A 16,212-nucleotide genomic window follows, 5' to 3' on the forward strand; every position below is an offset into this window, starting at 1 on the left:
CACGCACATAGCCCTACAACACACCCACACACACACACACACACACACACACACACCCCCTTCCACAAAGAAAAACACATTACATTAAAGCAGACTGCCCTGCGTAGGAATTTACTTTGCTTGGCTGGTTGTATGTGTAGGGAGCTTGGGGCTGATCAAACACAGTATGCACACAAATCTCACCAGCTCTCTTATCTTTTCTTTTAATGCTCCCATGCTCCTGCAAAATACGCTTGTTATTAATTCCACATGCAAAAAAAATAAGACTCTTTCCCCTTTTATCTTCCTATAGACCCTTCAGAAAACAGAAAACTCCAACCAGATCGAAACGGACTCTTCAACACCATCTCCCAAATGGCTCAATTCTCTTTTTTTCAGTTTCTTTGAAGAACAAAAAAAACTGTGGGCTGTCTATATTCAGCTGGGTGCAGGACCAGACATGTTTTCCTATTAGTTCATAGCTATCCCTGATAGAAATCACATAAGTCAGTGGAGTTTTTCCACTTGGGATGAGGATGAATGGTGAGTGGACTATGGCTCAGGGGAGTGACAGAGTGATCTTCGGCAATTGTCTAAATAACTTTGCCATTGTCAGTCAACTACGTGACAACACCACATGATGGCAACTAGCGCAATGGTTAATAGCGCACACAGCTAACTAGCGCAAATGGCTACTAGGGCACACAGCCATTACCTGCAGGTCAGACAGACTTTGCACTCGGGGCACTGCCACCCGGCCCTCTTCAGAGGGGTGACACTCACGTCCAGACATGCCCCGTGGTAGTGCTGCCCACACGAGCTGCAGAAGAGCAGGTCCTGCAGGTCCCCAGCGCTGCCACACAACAAGCACTTTTCCTCCTTACCTACAGTTAAAGAGGAGGTAAATCATATTAACCCAATGAGTCCCACGGTAACCCCTTTTAAACATTGTGTGTTTGAGTTACAGACTTCTGGGCTGTACCATTGAATTTCTTATGCATCCGTCTGTGTGATTAACATGGGTTGAGCTAGAGGTGTTTGTGAGACAAGGGCATATCCCGAAGGGGCCCTGGTCTTTTTACAAAGACATCTGTAGAGTCTGAATGATTTGAGTTACAAACTAACTATTAAAAGCTACTCTCACGAACACACACGTTACATGTTTTACTCTGACACTCACAGGCTGCACGAGTCGGTCGAAGGTAAGGGGTTCTTCTACATAGAAGATCATAGGAAATCCTAGGACGTAGTGTTTATAATATTGTAATAAGATCACAGTTTGTCACAAACGCCAAACTCCGCACAGTTGTTAGTGACTAGTTGGATATTCATTTCCCAGTGAGTAAAAGAAATCTGCACTTACAGCATTCAAATTACATTTACTTTTATCAGGCTTTTGCTTTGGCGGACAGTTATTTATTTATTGACATTTGTCAATAACACTCATGAATACAACTGTTCATGTCAAATTGTGTTCTACCTGTAGCCCTGGTTGTCCTGAAAGGAAAATGGTAAAACAGTTAATTGTGGGGTTAAATAAAAGGGCTGGACATGCAGATAAATAACTTCAAATTTTTGCTGGGACCGTTTAAGGGACAGTTCAGGGAGGGAAAATATTTAAAGGGACAACATACTCCAAAAGGAACATTTCACTGAACACATGGACTGGGAGGTAACTTTATGGACCATTACGTTAACATAAATGGTGCACATTTTTTCAAGAATCATCATGTGTAAAGACATTTTATTCAATGAGAAAGTAACATCACTTTGAATTTCACATACTAGCCAAAACATAAAAAGGGTGCTTTGGCAAGACAGAGTGAATTTCATGAAACCTGTGTGACACTGATTCTGCAGCATGTCATGGCTGCTTGTGACCAAGGGAAATATCAGATGTGAAATCCGTTAGAATTGGTTCTTCAGTAAGAATCAGAATAGATAAGAGTTGGCATAAATATTATGTCACTTATCATAAGCCTTGTGTTGTGTCTAGTGTTGGCCTTTTGTCTACTAGACATGTATTGCGAAATCTAGTTATCCTCATTCTCCCAGTGGGACAAAGGGTCTATACTCACATCTTTGTGAGGCCAGCTGGAGGTGGTCTGGGCATAGGAGAGTGTGTCGGCGCAGGTCCTGGAAAGTTCCAGCGGCGGCGGCGCAGGGGAAATGGTAGGAGCGGCAGCAGCCTTCCTCACAGCACTTGATAGATGCTCCAAGGCGCTTACAGTATGCACAGCACTGCAAAACAGAGACAGAGTCCGAGAGAGAGAGGGCGAGCGAGCGAGAATGAGATTAAGAAAGCTAGTTCCGATTCTTAGATGTTCCTGGTTTTCACTCAATATTACCCAACGGGGGGTGTTATTTTATTTGAAACTTTCTGAACATTGCAGATAGAAATGTATTCTTTGGAACAGATATGATTCTGTCAGGTTGACAGGGATTCGTGTCAGGCTCTGTTATATTTCTATCTAAACATCCTGCAGTTGCATCCTCCTGAACAGACCCCCAGTTTAGCTGTTCAGTTTTAGTCAGACACTGTCATTGGAGGCCTTATGCTTAATCTACACTTGCTACATGGAATGCTTCTAAATAAGCACAGATTTCAGTTTTGGCACTTACTAAAAGTGTTTTAAACATCAATTCACATGTGTTAACAACAATTGTCAAGTTATTGACAAATTTCAGCTCTAACCCCTCCCAGTCTAAAAAGAAATGTTGCTTTTCTACATAAAATCTCTCATTAGTTTTCATCATGCCTCGCCATTGAAATTAAGAAGCAAAATGCATATTGGATTCAAAACCCAGGTTGAAGTTGAAGCCAACCTCGGTAATGGTAGAGAAGTGCTATTATGATTTTTAAAAAGACTGCTTAAATGAAGTGCTCTGGTACAAGGCGAGCGAACCTGGCAGTAGCACCTGAATATAGACTGACATTTAAACCGCGGCCCGAGAATGAGAGCTCGTCTTTGAATAATGAAAGCAGTCAGGAGCAGAGAAAGAATGGGGCCTTGAAGTCAAAATGACTCAAGTCAGCACTTTTATGTTGCTCTCGCTCCCTTTTCCTCCCTCGTTCTAAAAACCCTTGGCCGGGGGGGGGGCCAACATGCAACAACCAGCAAACACATTTTTACACCGAGTGTTGGGCAATTACCGCCCGTGCACCAGCGACTTCCTTGAGGCATTGTAAATAAGAAGTTATTCTTAACTGACTTGACTAGTTAAATAAAGGTTTAATGAAAAAAAAAAAGAATGGGAAGGATATTCTGTGGGATGTCGTCGCAGACAGGACCAATCCCGGCGTGGGATGTCCCAGACAAGAACGTATTACCATAGAAATAGAATGAATATAACAGACATTCCCATTCAAGTCTATGTTCCATAATTCTATTTCTATGCTCATTACACCCATCAACTCTTCAGAGACTACATAGGGAGTAATAAAAATAAAGTAAACCCTTCAAAATAATGTCACCCCTTCTCTTCAAACCATAATCCTCCGTTGCTTTGTTGAAAATAATCATTAAACACGACTGCTGTAATCGCATTACAGTGTGGTTCAGGGTTCTCTTTCCTAATCCACACCAAGCAGAAATATAAATATTTCATAAAAAAAGCAGAGTTTCCATCTCGCCATACCGATTGTTTGAGCACACTTTTCTCCCAACAACCCCCGAAAGAGGCCTCGTTGAGGCAGAAGGATAGTGGCCAACCCAACCAAACTCTCCCTTCTATACAAAGAGCCAAAATGGCTACCGTCCAAATGGAGCAAACCTGAGAGGAATTGCAACGGATAGATATCTGGTCCAGTGCCACTGAGAATGGAACAAGGCCTTATGGGAACTGGACCAGACTGGTATCACATAGCAGTTTTCATACCATTGTGCCAACCCAAACCATACTGGTTTGGAAATGTTATTTCACATTATCCTTTTGGATAGTCAACTCAGTAGTGTGAAAAGGGTAATAGCCCCAACCTTTCAAACACAGAGCGTAGAAGAACTGTGAGTTAAACTTAGAAACCTGTCGATTTAACATTTAAATATCTAGCAAAATTATGAAATATCCCATTGCCTATAAAAATTCTGTGGAAGAACGCAACACAGACTGCTACACATAGTTTAGCAAGAAGAACCTGGCCTGTGTTGCTTCATCTTACCAATGAGTCAGTCAGACATGTAGTGGACCAGTCTGCTCCACTTCAACAGCAGATAAGGTGATAGCACCTTAAATGCAGGGCTACGGTGTAAGGGGCTGAAGTGTATCCTGATGTCCTAATGCCTGGGGGTTTCATGGCTCGCTGCCAAACGTTGTCACCTCACACTTGAAGGGCTGGGCAACCAACAGCCTCTGCCGAAAAACTATGCTCTTTCTATCACACACATACAGTAGATAGGCCTACAAGATGTGTAGATACACATAATCATCCATAGGATAGGCCTACATACGATACAAAGATACTAGTGTATGGGCTGCCTCTGTCACACACACATACACAGGCTAACATATTTGTATTTATTAAACCTTTATTTAACTAATCAAGTCAGTTAAGAACAAATTCTTATTTGAAATGACGGCCTCCCCCGGCCACCATGTTATGGGTATGCTTGTAATCGTTGAGGTCTGGGGGTTTTTTCAGGGAAAAAAAATACCCGGAATGGAGCGAAGCACAGGCAAAATCCAAGAGGAAAACCTTGTTCAGTCTGCTTTCCACCAGACACTGGGGAGATAAATTCAACTTTTAGCAAGACAATAACCTAAAACACAAGGTAAAATCTACAATGTTATACTTGAAAATGTATAGCAAGACCTGAAAATGGTTGTCTAGCAATGATCAACAACCAATTTGAAAGGTATATTATTTATTTTTTTAAGAATGAATGGGCAAATAGAAAACTTAGAAACCCAGTAACACTCAGATGTAATCGCTGCCAAAGGTGCTTCTACAAAGTATTGACTCAGGGGTGTGAATACTATTTCTATATTTCATTTTCAATAAATGTTCAATGATTTCTAAAAACATGTTTTCAATTCGTCATTATGGGGTATTGTATATAGATGTGTGAGAAAAAAAGTATATATTTAATCCATTTTGAATTCAGGCTGTAACAACAAAATATGTAATAAGTCAAGGGCTGGGAATACTTTCTGAAGGCGCTGTACACACAGGCTCACTAATATACATAGGAGTGAGAGCTAAATTAGACCTTTTTAGCCGATTTAGGATGCAAATGCAATCAGACGAACCTGATATGGAGGTGATGATAGCTTGTGTGTGTGGGTAGTGTGTGTGTCAGCTGTGTGTGTGAATGTGTATGACTTTCAGAGCTGGGTAAGTTGTATGCCAGGCTGTCGGTGCATCCGAGTGTACATGTGCGAATAAAAGTGTGTGGTGTGTCACAGTGTGTGTTAACCTTCAGAGTTGCAGTCTCCTGAGCACCGTGACCTTTTCTGCTTTACACCCCAATGAGCCTCACTGTAGTGCCAGGGACAACCTTTAACAGGGCCCCATCTAGAGCTCACACACACACACAAAACTGCCCTCAGACAACCAACCAACAATAGGTTTTTCAAATACACACACACCCTCTATCTCTCGGGCTGGGCGAAATGGCCAAAATATCAGAATATTTTGTGTTATTTTATGTTTTTTTAATAATAAAAATTCTAACCTTGCTTTATGAGTAGTTCATGAACCTAGGACGGCAAAACAAATAAGTGATTTCAATAAGGCTTTCTCCATTCGGATTATTTTGACATGATGGTGCAGACAGGTCACCCTGTTTCTAGCTCCTTATAAGGATTTCACTGCACCTGCAATAACATCTGTAAAACCATGTACATGATCAATAAACTTTGATTTGATACTGTTCAATCACACTTCAAACTAAAATTATTTTCATAAATATCATTGCAGAAACATTCTTATCTAGACCTACACCAGCACTGGTACCAGGCTGTATTAGCTAGCTACATGTGTGCTCTTAATACATGAAGCAAGCTAGATAGCCGCCAATTGCTAATTAGCTGGCTAACAACACATTTTAACCGGAACTTGCTATGAAAAGATAAACTAGCGGAGAGACGGTAAGAAACAAACTAATATTGTAGTTCTAGAACGATTGTAGAAAGCAGCATCGTTGTCACCAACATCTTTCTGCATTTACAGTGCCTTGCGAAAGTATTCGGCCCCCTTGAACTTTGCGACCTTTTGCCACATTTCAGGCTTCAAACATAAAGATATAAAACTGTATTTTTTTGTGAAGAATCAACAACAAGTGGGACACAATCATGAAGTGGAACGACATTTATTGGATATTTCAAACTTTTTTAACAAATCAAAAACTGAAAAATTGGGTGTGCAAAATTATTCAGCCCCTTTACTTTCAGTGCAGCAAAAAAAAAAAAGCGTTAAAAGCGCAAAGAGCATCATGAAGAACAAGAAACACACCAGGCAGGTCCGAGATACTGTTGTGAAGAAGTTTAAAGCCGGATTTGGATACAAAAAGATTTCCCAAGCTTTAAACATCCCAAGGAGCACTGTGCAAGCGATAATATTGAAATGGAAGGAGTATCAGATCACTGCAAATCTACCAAGACCTGGCCGTCCCTCTAAACTTTCAGCTCATACAAGAAGAAGACTGATCAGAGATGCAGCCAAGAGGCCCATGATCACTCTGGATGAACTGCAGAGATCTACAGCTGAGGTGGGAGACTCTGTCCATAGGACAACAATCAGTCGTATATTGCACAAATCTGGCCTTTATGGAAGAGTGGCAAGAAGAAAGCCATTTCTTAAAGATATCCATAAAAAGTGTCGTTTAAAGTTTGCCACAAGCCACCTGGGAGACACACCAAACATGTGGAAGAAGGTGCTCTGGTCAGATGAAACCAAAATTGAACTTTTTGGCAACAATGCAAAACGTTATGTTTGGCGTAAAAGCAACACAGCTCATCACCCTGAACACACCATCCCCACTGTCAAACATGGTGGTGGCAGCATCATGGTTTGGGCCTGCTTTTCTTCAGCAGGGACAGGGAAGATGGTTAAAATTGATGGGAAGATGGATGGAGCCAAATACAGGACCATTCTGGAAGAAAACCTGATGGAGTCTGCAAAAGACCTGAGACTGGGACGGAGATTTGTCTTCCAACAAGACAATGATCCAAAACATAAAGCAAAATCTACAATGGAATGGTTCAAAAATAAACATATCCAGGTGTTAGAATGGCCAAGTCAAAGTCCAGACCTGAATCCAATCGAGAATCTGTGGAAAGAACTGAAAACTGCTGTTCACAAATGCTCTCCATCCAACCTCACTGAGCTCGAGCTGTTTTGCAAGGAGGAATGGGAAAAAATGTCAGTATCAGTTTTGCACATCGAGAGAGAGACATACCCCAAGCGACTTACAGCTGTAATCGCAGCAAAAGGTGGCACTACAAAGTATTAACTTAAGGGGGCTGAATAATTTTGCACGCCCAATTTTTCAGTTTTTGATTTGTTAAAAAAGTTTGAAATATCCAATAAATGTCGTTCCACTTCATGATTGTGTCCCACTTGTTGTTGATTCTTCACAAAAATATACAGTTTTATATCTTTATGTTTGAAGCCTGAAATGTGGCAAAAGGTCGCAAAGTTCAAGGGGGCCGAATACTTTCGCAAGGCACTGTATCTGACCATGCAGACTGCAGAGTGAACGGCAAGAAAGTGCTTGTCAAATCAAATCTAATTGTATTTGTCGCCGAAATGTGAAATACTTACTTACAACCCTCTAAGCAACAATACTTGAAAAGAAAAATAAGTGTTAACTTTTTACTAAAATAAACTCATTTGAATAGCGGTTCAGGGGTCTTATGGCTTGGGGGTAGAAGCTGTTTAGAAGACTTTTGGACCAAGACTTGGCACTCCAGTACCGCTCCGTCTCCTGAGGGGGAATAGGCGTTGTCGTGCCTAAAATAGACATTACACTCTCTGGAGTTGCATAGCACGTTTAACAAACCAAATATTGAAATACCGTTATAGAAGGTAAAGTTAAAAACCCAAATCGGTCCATACATCAATACCAGTATAAAGTCAAATATGGTATAATCGCCCTGTCCTAGCTCAATCCCAAAAACACACTCCGAGTGCACACCACCAAATAAGTCATCATAGTTGGGCAAGTCCAACATTTCCACTTCCTCAATGAAGTCATTGTATTAGTTCAGAGTTTTATTTAGCCTCAACCAATATCAAGACAGCAAATTACAAGCTAGAATAGTCAATTATCTATAATGTGGCCTCCCCTGCACCCTCACATTACATTGTGTTAAGCCAGGTGAGGTCACCGCCTGTATGGGGGAGGAACAAAAGGGCTATCTCAGGCATATTGGGCAGGGCTAGGGGCTCTACAGTGAAATAAGACAATCACTAACCAAAACAGCAATAGACAAGGCATATTGACATTAGGAAGAGGCATGTGTAGCCGAGTGATTATCGGGTCCAGAGAGTAGCAATAGATGAGTCAGGGATCCAATTCAGTAGTCGCTACTACGCTAGAAGGAGACACGGCGATTCAGACAGCTAGCGGGCCGGGGATAGCAGATGGGCCTCAGGGGATGTCGCAACGTTACAGCCTGTTGAAACCACCTCGGATGGTTACGTCGGCAGACCAGTCGTGACGGATCGGCAGGGTTCCGTGTCGGCAGTAAAGGGTCCAGGCCAATTGGCGAAAGAGATATTGTAGCCCAAGAATTGGCTGATAGACCTTTTCGGCTAGCCGAGAGATGGGCCTAGCTCAAAGCTAGCTCCAGGCTAACTGAAGCTTGCTTCGGGACAAAGACGTTAGCCAGGAGAAGCCACTCGGATCGAAGCTAGCTAGCTGCGATGATCCGGTGTTAAGGTTTAGAGCTTGCGGTAGGAATCCGGAAATGTGGTAGAGAAAAAGCAGTCCGATATGCTCTGGGTAGATATCGCGCTGTGCAGACCGGCAGGAATTGACCGGGCTGAGGCTGGAGTTAACGGTGAGGACCACTAGCAGCGGCTAACTGACTATTAGCTAGTAGCTAGTTAGCTGGCAAGCTCCTGATGGGCGTTCACGGTTCTTAAGTATAAAGATAGCAGATCCGTACCCCATTGGGTGAGACGGGTTGCAGGAGAGTATATTCAATCCATAGATTAAAAGTGAGATTAAAATATATACGAAGAAAACGATAAATACACGGCACAGGACAAGACAAAAAAAACACATTTGACTCCTACGCCATCTTAGGATCTATGCCAGAGTGATGCTTCATGCAAATGTTTTTGATCAGTAGGTAAGTCCCAAATAGAAGGCAAACAGATTTTTTGTCATCTGTAGCAGACACCACTGACCATTCAAAACAAGCTCAATAACTCAATGCATGCTACACACTGCTATTGAATATGCAGTAACCTGTATGGCAGGCCTATTCTATCTTAATTTACCCAGTTTATCAAGAGATTTACCATTCAAATAAAATGATGACCATTATGTTGTTATACAGTTAGCTTGGTAAAAGCAAAGTGAATTATTGTTTGATTAAAACATATGCATACATGGCTGTCTCTGGTAAAAAAAAGAAAAATATGTTTTACATTTTCAAATTGAATGATGTTGACCTATAAGAAAATCGGGAACCCCCGGAATGTACACAAATACTGAGCTCGCAAAGAAACCCACTGCTGATCACTTGTTGAGAGCGAGAGAGAGAGCGAGATCGGGGGCATGTGCACACACACACACACACGGTTGAATCCTAACACCCACACCCCCAATGGATTGTCTGTTACATCTCACCTCTGTGCTCCCTGAGTCTATGGCTTTGTCCACGTAGAGCAGTGAATCCTGGGCCTCGCCGCGACACACCCCCTCGGACCAGGCGGCACAGTGCAGATGGGCACAGCACTGGCCTGTGGGGTCAAACAGGGACTGGACATTGATGTCGTCGGGGAGGCCGATCTGACCCAGCTCGTCCCAGAACTTAGGGGCCAGTTCCTCACTGAAGGGGTCCGTGCTGCCGGGTGCCGAGGAGGAGTGAAGACCACTGTCCGGAGAGCTGACCCTGGGGGGGTGACAGGTCACTTTCAAGATCAAGTTTATTTTTCACCCATAAAGCAGTCGAACCGAAATGTAACAACATAAATGTATGAAAAGGACAGACAAAGGACCTACACTAAAACTACTAAACATCAGTTATGGCACCAAAGAACAAAACTGGCTAATAGAAAAAGAACCACGATAGAGCCTTGTATCCAATTTATGGGGATAGCTTTGTGGCAGTCCATAGTAGGGATTAAAACCCTGGTAACCGGGATCGTCCCATGACAATTCCCGTTTTCTTTTAAATTAATATTTCCCCCAATGTCATGCAGCAGCAAATTTAAATATTAGCTATTTTATTTTTGCCAACCAGGTCGACGCATGCAAACCCTTAGCCTAGCGTATTTACGTCACACAAAGTCGCCATAAATTCAAAGCACACACATAATTGACACTAACAGACCGCACACAAGACCCAAATGCAGTTTAGAATTCTCATCGGGACTGAACATTTGATCCCGGGTCTGACCCAAGCCATGGGAGCTGAAGGCCGAGCCCAGGCCTGATCCGACATCACAGAAATTAAATGAGTCCTAACCCCAAAAAAAGCCAGATTTCTAGAAAACAGTAGGCTACATTGATTTCACTCAACATTCTGTTGTTTTCCCTTTTAGTTAACACTATCAACATTTCACTTTACTGTGGCAATTGTGATCGGATCAACGCAATATTAGCAACACAAAATACTGAAACAAAAGGAAATATGCAAGAGATTTTGTTTAAGGCAGAACGCATCGTAGTAGGAATCTATTGCACACGACTCATACAATACACAGACCTGTGTGACATAACTAATTAGAGCTGCAGCAGGCCAATATGCAAACACACCATTGCTATATACATATCTGTGCCATTTACTTTGAACTGGACTGTGGTCGTGAGAGGATGCACTTGTTTTGAGATAAAAGTAAGAGCTGCATGTAGCCACGTGTGCACATTTTGTTCATATCCTTTGCTAGTTAATAAGTTTTTAGCCCAGTTATAGATACTTTGTAGTCAGCAATAGGGGGAGTGATTGCTTCTTACAAGAACACAAAACGTGTATAATTCTAGACCTCTTTGAAAAGTGAGTCAGGTAAAGAGATTTTGTTTGTCTTAAAGGAGCAGTGTTGTATTTTGAGACAAGTTTGAATAAAGCAAAGTAGCCAATAGGCAGAGGGTAGCATGATTTGTCTGATTCTCTATAATCATGGTATGGGAAAAATAATGCATTTTATTTTGTAAAGTGGTTTCCTGTATCAAACGCAAAGACATTCAGACACCTACTTGTCTGATTAACAAATGGATAAATAGGTTAATATCAACCCCTGCATGTTTTTTTTCAAAAGTCTCATGGAATATAGGCCTACATTGAATACCACAAAATGGCTGTTACTGTAGGCTGAATGACAGAACCACTATTTTCTTGTCAATGCATTTTCTCTATTGTTTATGATGGTAGGCCACTCTGGTAGGCCTACATTATGATCAAATGGCCACAATAGCTTATTTTGCACTGTTACAATTGTAACAAAGCGGGTACAGCCTCAGTGTTCACAGTAAACACGCGCTGGAAGTTCCACAGAATTTTCACCACTTTCAAGTTTGAGCTCAGCAGACCTGAAATTTGCTCAGCGCCAAAATAAAGTAGAGGGAACATTGCTCATGATCATCTTGATTTTAGATTTATCAAATATTAGCTGATTAGAACATTTTGCTAGCATGTCATATGGGTGGATTTTGCTCATCGCTCGGAGCGTGTCCTACTTCCGACCAAAATTGAACGGCTTAGACACGAGACGAGGACATTTCTATGTGGCCCAAAACTTTTGAACGGTAGTGTATGTGACAGTGTCGACAGACAATCACAGGCTACAAAGGGAAAATCAGCAACGTCGCGGACACCGATATTTTGCTTCCGGACAAGTTAAAACACCTTCTTTGCCCGCTTTGAGGTTAACACAGTGCCACCGACGCGTCCCGCTACCAAGGACTGTGGGCTCTCCTTCTCCGTGGCCAACGTGAGTAAGACATTTCAGCGTGTTAACCCTTGCAAGGCTGCAAGCCCAGACGGCATCCCAAGCTGCGTCCTCAGAGCATGCACAGACCAGCTGGCTGGAGCGTTTACGGACATATTCAATCTCTCCCTATCCCAGTCTGCTGTCCCCACATGCACCACGACATCCACCATTTTACCTGTACCCAAGAAGGCGAAAGGTAACTAACCTTAATGACTATCGCCCCGTAGCAATCACTTCTGGAATCATGAAGTGCTTTGAGAGGCTAATTAAGGATCATATCACCTCTACCTTACCGGACACCCTAGACCCACTACAATTTGCTTACCGCCCCAATAGATCCAGACGATGCAATCGCCATCGCACTGCCCCATCCCATCTGGACAAAAGGAATACCTATGTAAGAAAGCTGTAGTCAATGAACAGCACAGCATTCAACACTGTAGTACCTACCCTCCAAGCTTATCATTAAGCTTGGGGCTCTGTGTCTGAACCACACCCTGTGCAACTTGGCTCTTCAGTAAGGCCATTCAAGTTCCAATGTCTGTCTGGAGATCGCATGGCTGTGTGTTCGATTTTATACACCTGTCAGCAACGGGTGTAGCTGAAATAGCCGAATCCACTAATTTGAAGGGGTGTCAACATAATTTGGTGTGTGTGTGTGATGTGATGTGATCTATCTATAGTGTACATTGACACTTGCCTACTGCTGAAATGCTCTGAATTATTTGAGGAGCATGATAACGCTTAGAATTTATGAATGGCCTGTTTTGCAATTCACAACAATGTCATTGGCGATCAAAGCTACTCTATCATTACTAACTATATCAGTTTCACTTGCTGTGAAATCTTTACAAAGTGGCGCACTGTGCCACACAATGTGGCACAGTGACAATCTTACTTTTGGAAAACCCTAAAATGGTGACCCTATCTTGATTTTAAACACTTAAATAAGCACTTCAGATTTTAGCTTTATTTCCCGGGACTCAGGGGATACATTTTCACTACTCCCGGTATTGAAACTTGGTAGAATTTTTAGAAAAATATGTATCCCTAGTCTTAAATCTGGCTTGATATCTGTGGCTGGTTGGGATAGGGGATGAGACATTAACAGCGGTTTTAACTGATTCTATGGACAATGATAATTGCATTACGTTCAGCTCCATTGATCATTAATTCTGGCAGTGCTATGACACTGTATCAAGGACAAGTCGTGCTCATTGACATTGTAAATCCCCACCATTCTCTCCCTCGGTAAGAAAGCATCAGGGTAGAAGTTGCCCTTTGGCTAATGCACAAGAACTGGCTGTTCGAGCCCACACACACAAGCCAGCCTGACACACAATCTCTCCATCTCTCATCCCCACCGGATAAAGCCTATTCCAGGAATTGGGGAATGGTAGTCTGGAGTCAGCTCTTTTCCCAGCCCAGGAAGCAGTAGGGTACTGGGGATGAAAGGCTACTGTATACTCCCCCTGCCGCAACATCTGTATATGCCTTAATAAAAATAACTATATTATACTGTTGTGTTGATTAGGGCGTACAACGGAAAACATTTTTAAACACTATGCAACAGAAAACGTAGATTAGGGTTTCAGGGAATTTTCAAGTTTTCAAGAACAAGTTCTCATTTACAATTGCGACCTGGCCAAGATAAAGCAAAGCAGTTCGACAGATACAACGACACAGAGTTACACATGGAGTAAAACAAACATACAGTCAATAATACAGTATAAACAAGTCTATATACAATGTGAGCAAATGAGGTGAGAAGGGAGGTAAAGGCAAAAAAGGCCATGGTGGCAAAGTAAATACAATATAGCAAGTAAAACACTGGAATGGTAGTTTTGCAATGGAAGAATGTGCAAAGTAGAAATAAAAATAATGGGGTGCAAAAGAGCAAAATAAATAAATAAATTAAATACAGTTGGGAAAGAGGTAGTTGTTTGGGCTAAATTATAGGTGGGCTATGTACAGGTGCAGTAATCTGTGAGCTGCTCTGACAGTTGGTGCTTAAAGCTAGTGAGGGAGATAAGTGTTTCCAGTTTCAGAGATTTTTGTAGTTCGTTCCAGTCATTGGCAGCAGAGAACTGGAAGGAGAGGCGGCCAAAGAAAGAATTGGTTTTGGGGGTGACTAGAGAGATATACCTGCTGGAGCGTGTGCTACAGGTGGGAGATGCTATGGTGACCAGCGAGCTGAGATAAGGGGGACTTTACCTAGCAGGGTCTTGTAGATTTTTTTTTTTTTTTTTTTTTTTTTTTTTCACCTTTATTTAACCAGGTAGGCCAGTTGAGAACAAGTTCTCATTTGCAACTGCGACCTGGCCAAGATAAAGCATAGCAGTGTGAGCAGACAACACAGAGTTACACATGGAATAAACAATTAACAAGTCAATAACACAGTAGAAAGCAAAGGGGGAGTCTATATACAATGTGTGCAAAAGGCATGAGGAGGTAGGCGAATAATTACAATTTTGCAGATTAACACTGGAATGATAAATGATCAGATGGTCATGTACAGGTAGAGATATTGGTGTGCAAAGAGCAAGTAAATAAATAAAAACAGTATGGGGATGAGGTAGGTGAAAATGGGTGGGCTATTTACCAATAGACTATGTACAGCAGCAGCGATCGGTTAGCTGCTCAGATAGCTGATGTTTGAAGTTGGTGAGGGAGATAAAAGTCTCCAACTTCAGCGATTTTGCAATTCGTTCCAGTCACAGGCAGCAGAGTACTGGAACGAAAGGCGGCCAAATGAGGTGTTGGCTTTAGGGATGATCAGTGAGATACACCTGCTGGAGCGCGTGCTACGGGTGGGTGTTGCCATCGTGACCAGTGAACTGAGATAAGGCGGAGCTTTACCTAGCATGGACTTATAGATGACCTGGAGCCAGTGGGTCTGGCGACGAATATGTAACGAGGGCCAGCCGACCAGAGCATACAGGTCGCAGTGGTGGGTGGTATAAGGTGCTTTAGTGACAAAACGGATGGCACTGTGATAGACTGCATCCAGTTTGCTGAGTAGAGTGTTGGAAGCCATTTTGTAGATGACATCGCCGAAGTCGAGGATCGGAAGGATAGTCAGTTTTACTAGGGTAAGCTTGGCGGCGTGAGTGAAGGAGGCTTTGTTGCGGAATAGAAAGCCGACTCTTGATTTGATTTTCGATTGGAGATGTTTGATATGAGTCTGGAAGGAGAGTTTGCAGTCTAGCCAGACACCTAGGTACTTGTAGATGTCCACATATTCAAGGTCGGAACCATCCAGGGTGGTGATGCTAGTCGGGCATGCGGGTGCAGGCAGCGATCGGTTGAAAAGCATGCATTTGGTTTTACTAGCGTTTAAGAGCAGTTGGAGGCCACGGAAGGAGTGTTGTATGGCATTGAAGCTTGTTTGGAGGTTAGATAGCACAGTGTCCAATGACGGGCCGAAAGTATATAGAATGGTGTCGTCTGCGTAGAGGTGGATCAGGGAATCGCCCGCAGCAAGAGCAACGTCATTGATATATACAGAGAAAAGAGTCGGCCCGAGAATTGAACCCTGTGGCACCCCATAGAGACTGCCAGAGGACCGGACAGCATGCCCTCCGATTTGACACACTGAACTCTGTCTGCAAAGTAATTGGTGAACCAGGCAAGGCAGTCATCCGAAAAACCGAGGCTACTGAGTCTGCCGATAAGAATATGGTGATTGACAGAGTCGAAAGCCTTGGCAAGGTCAATGAAGACGGCTGCACAGTACTGTCTTTTATCGATGGCGGTTATGATATCGTTTAGTACCTTGAGTGTTGCTGAGGTGCACCCGTGACCGGCTCGGAAACCAGATTGCACAGCGGAGAAGGTACGGTGGGATTCGAGATGGTCAGTGACCTGTTTGTTGACTTGGCTTTCGAAGACCTTAGATAGGCAGGGCAGGATGGATATAGGTCTGTAACAGTTTGGGTCCAGGGTGTCTCCCCCTTTGAAGAGGGGGATGACTGCGGCAGCTTTCAATCCTTGGGGATCTCAGACGATATGAAAGAGAGGTTGAACAGGCTGGTAATAGGGGTTGCGACAATGGCGGCGGAAAGTTTCAGAAATAGGGGGTCCAGATTGTCAAGCCCAGCTGATTTGTACGGGTCCAGGTTTTGCAGCTC

General features: G+C 42.8%; 1 protein-coding gene across 1 annotated transcript in view; it reads right to left on the reverse strand.

Moving 5' to 3' along the window:
- LOC112233554 (histone-lysine N-methyltransferase 2C) overlaps nucleotides 1–16,212 on the reverse strand; it is a 232,636-nt gene that overhangs the window by 152,759 nt on the left and 63,665 nt on the right. The window contains exons 6-8 of the mRNA XM_042308451.1: nucleotides 9,780–10,044; nucleotides 2,058–2,220; nucleotides 695–863 (exon numbers count right to left, since the gene is read on the reverse strand). Coding sequence (XP_042164385.1) covers nucleotides 695–863; nucleotides 2,058–2,220; nucleotides 9,780–10,044 — 597 coding nt within the window. The remainder of the gene's footprint in view (nucleotides 1–694; nucleotides 864–2,057; nucleotides 2,221–9,779; nucleotides 10,045–16,212) is intronic.

The sequence above is a fragment of the Oncorhynchus tshawytscha genome, linkage group LG29 (assembly GCF_018296145.1).
Source record: "Oncorhynchus tshawytscha isolate Ot180627B linkage group LG29, Otsh_v2.0, whole genome shotgun sequence".
In the NCBI taxonomy this organism is placed as follows: Eukaryota; Metazoa; Chordata; class Actinopteri; order Salmoniformes; family Salmonidae; genus Oncorhynchus; species Oncorhynchus tshawytscha.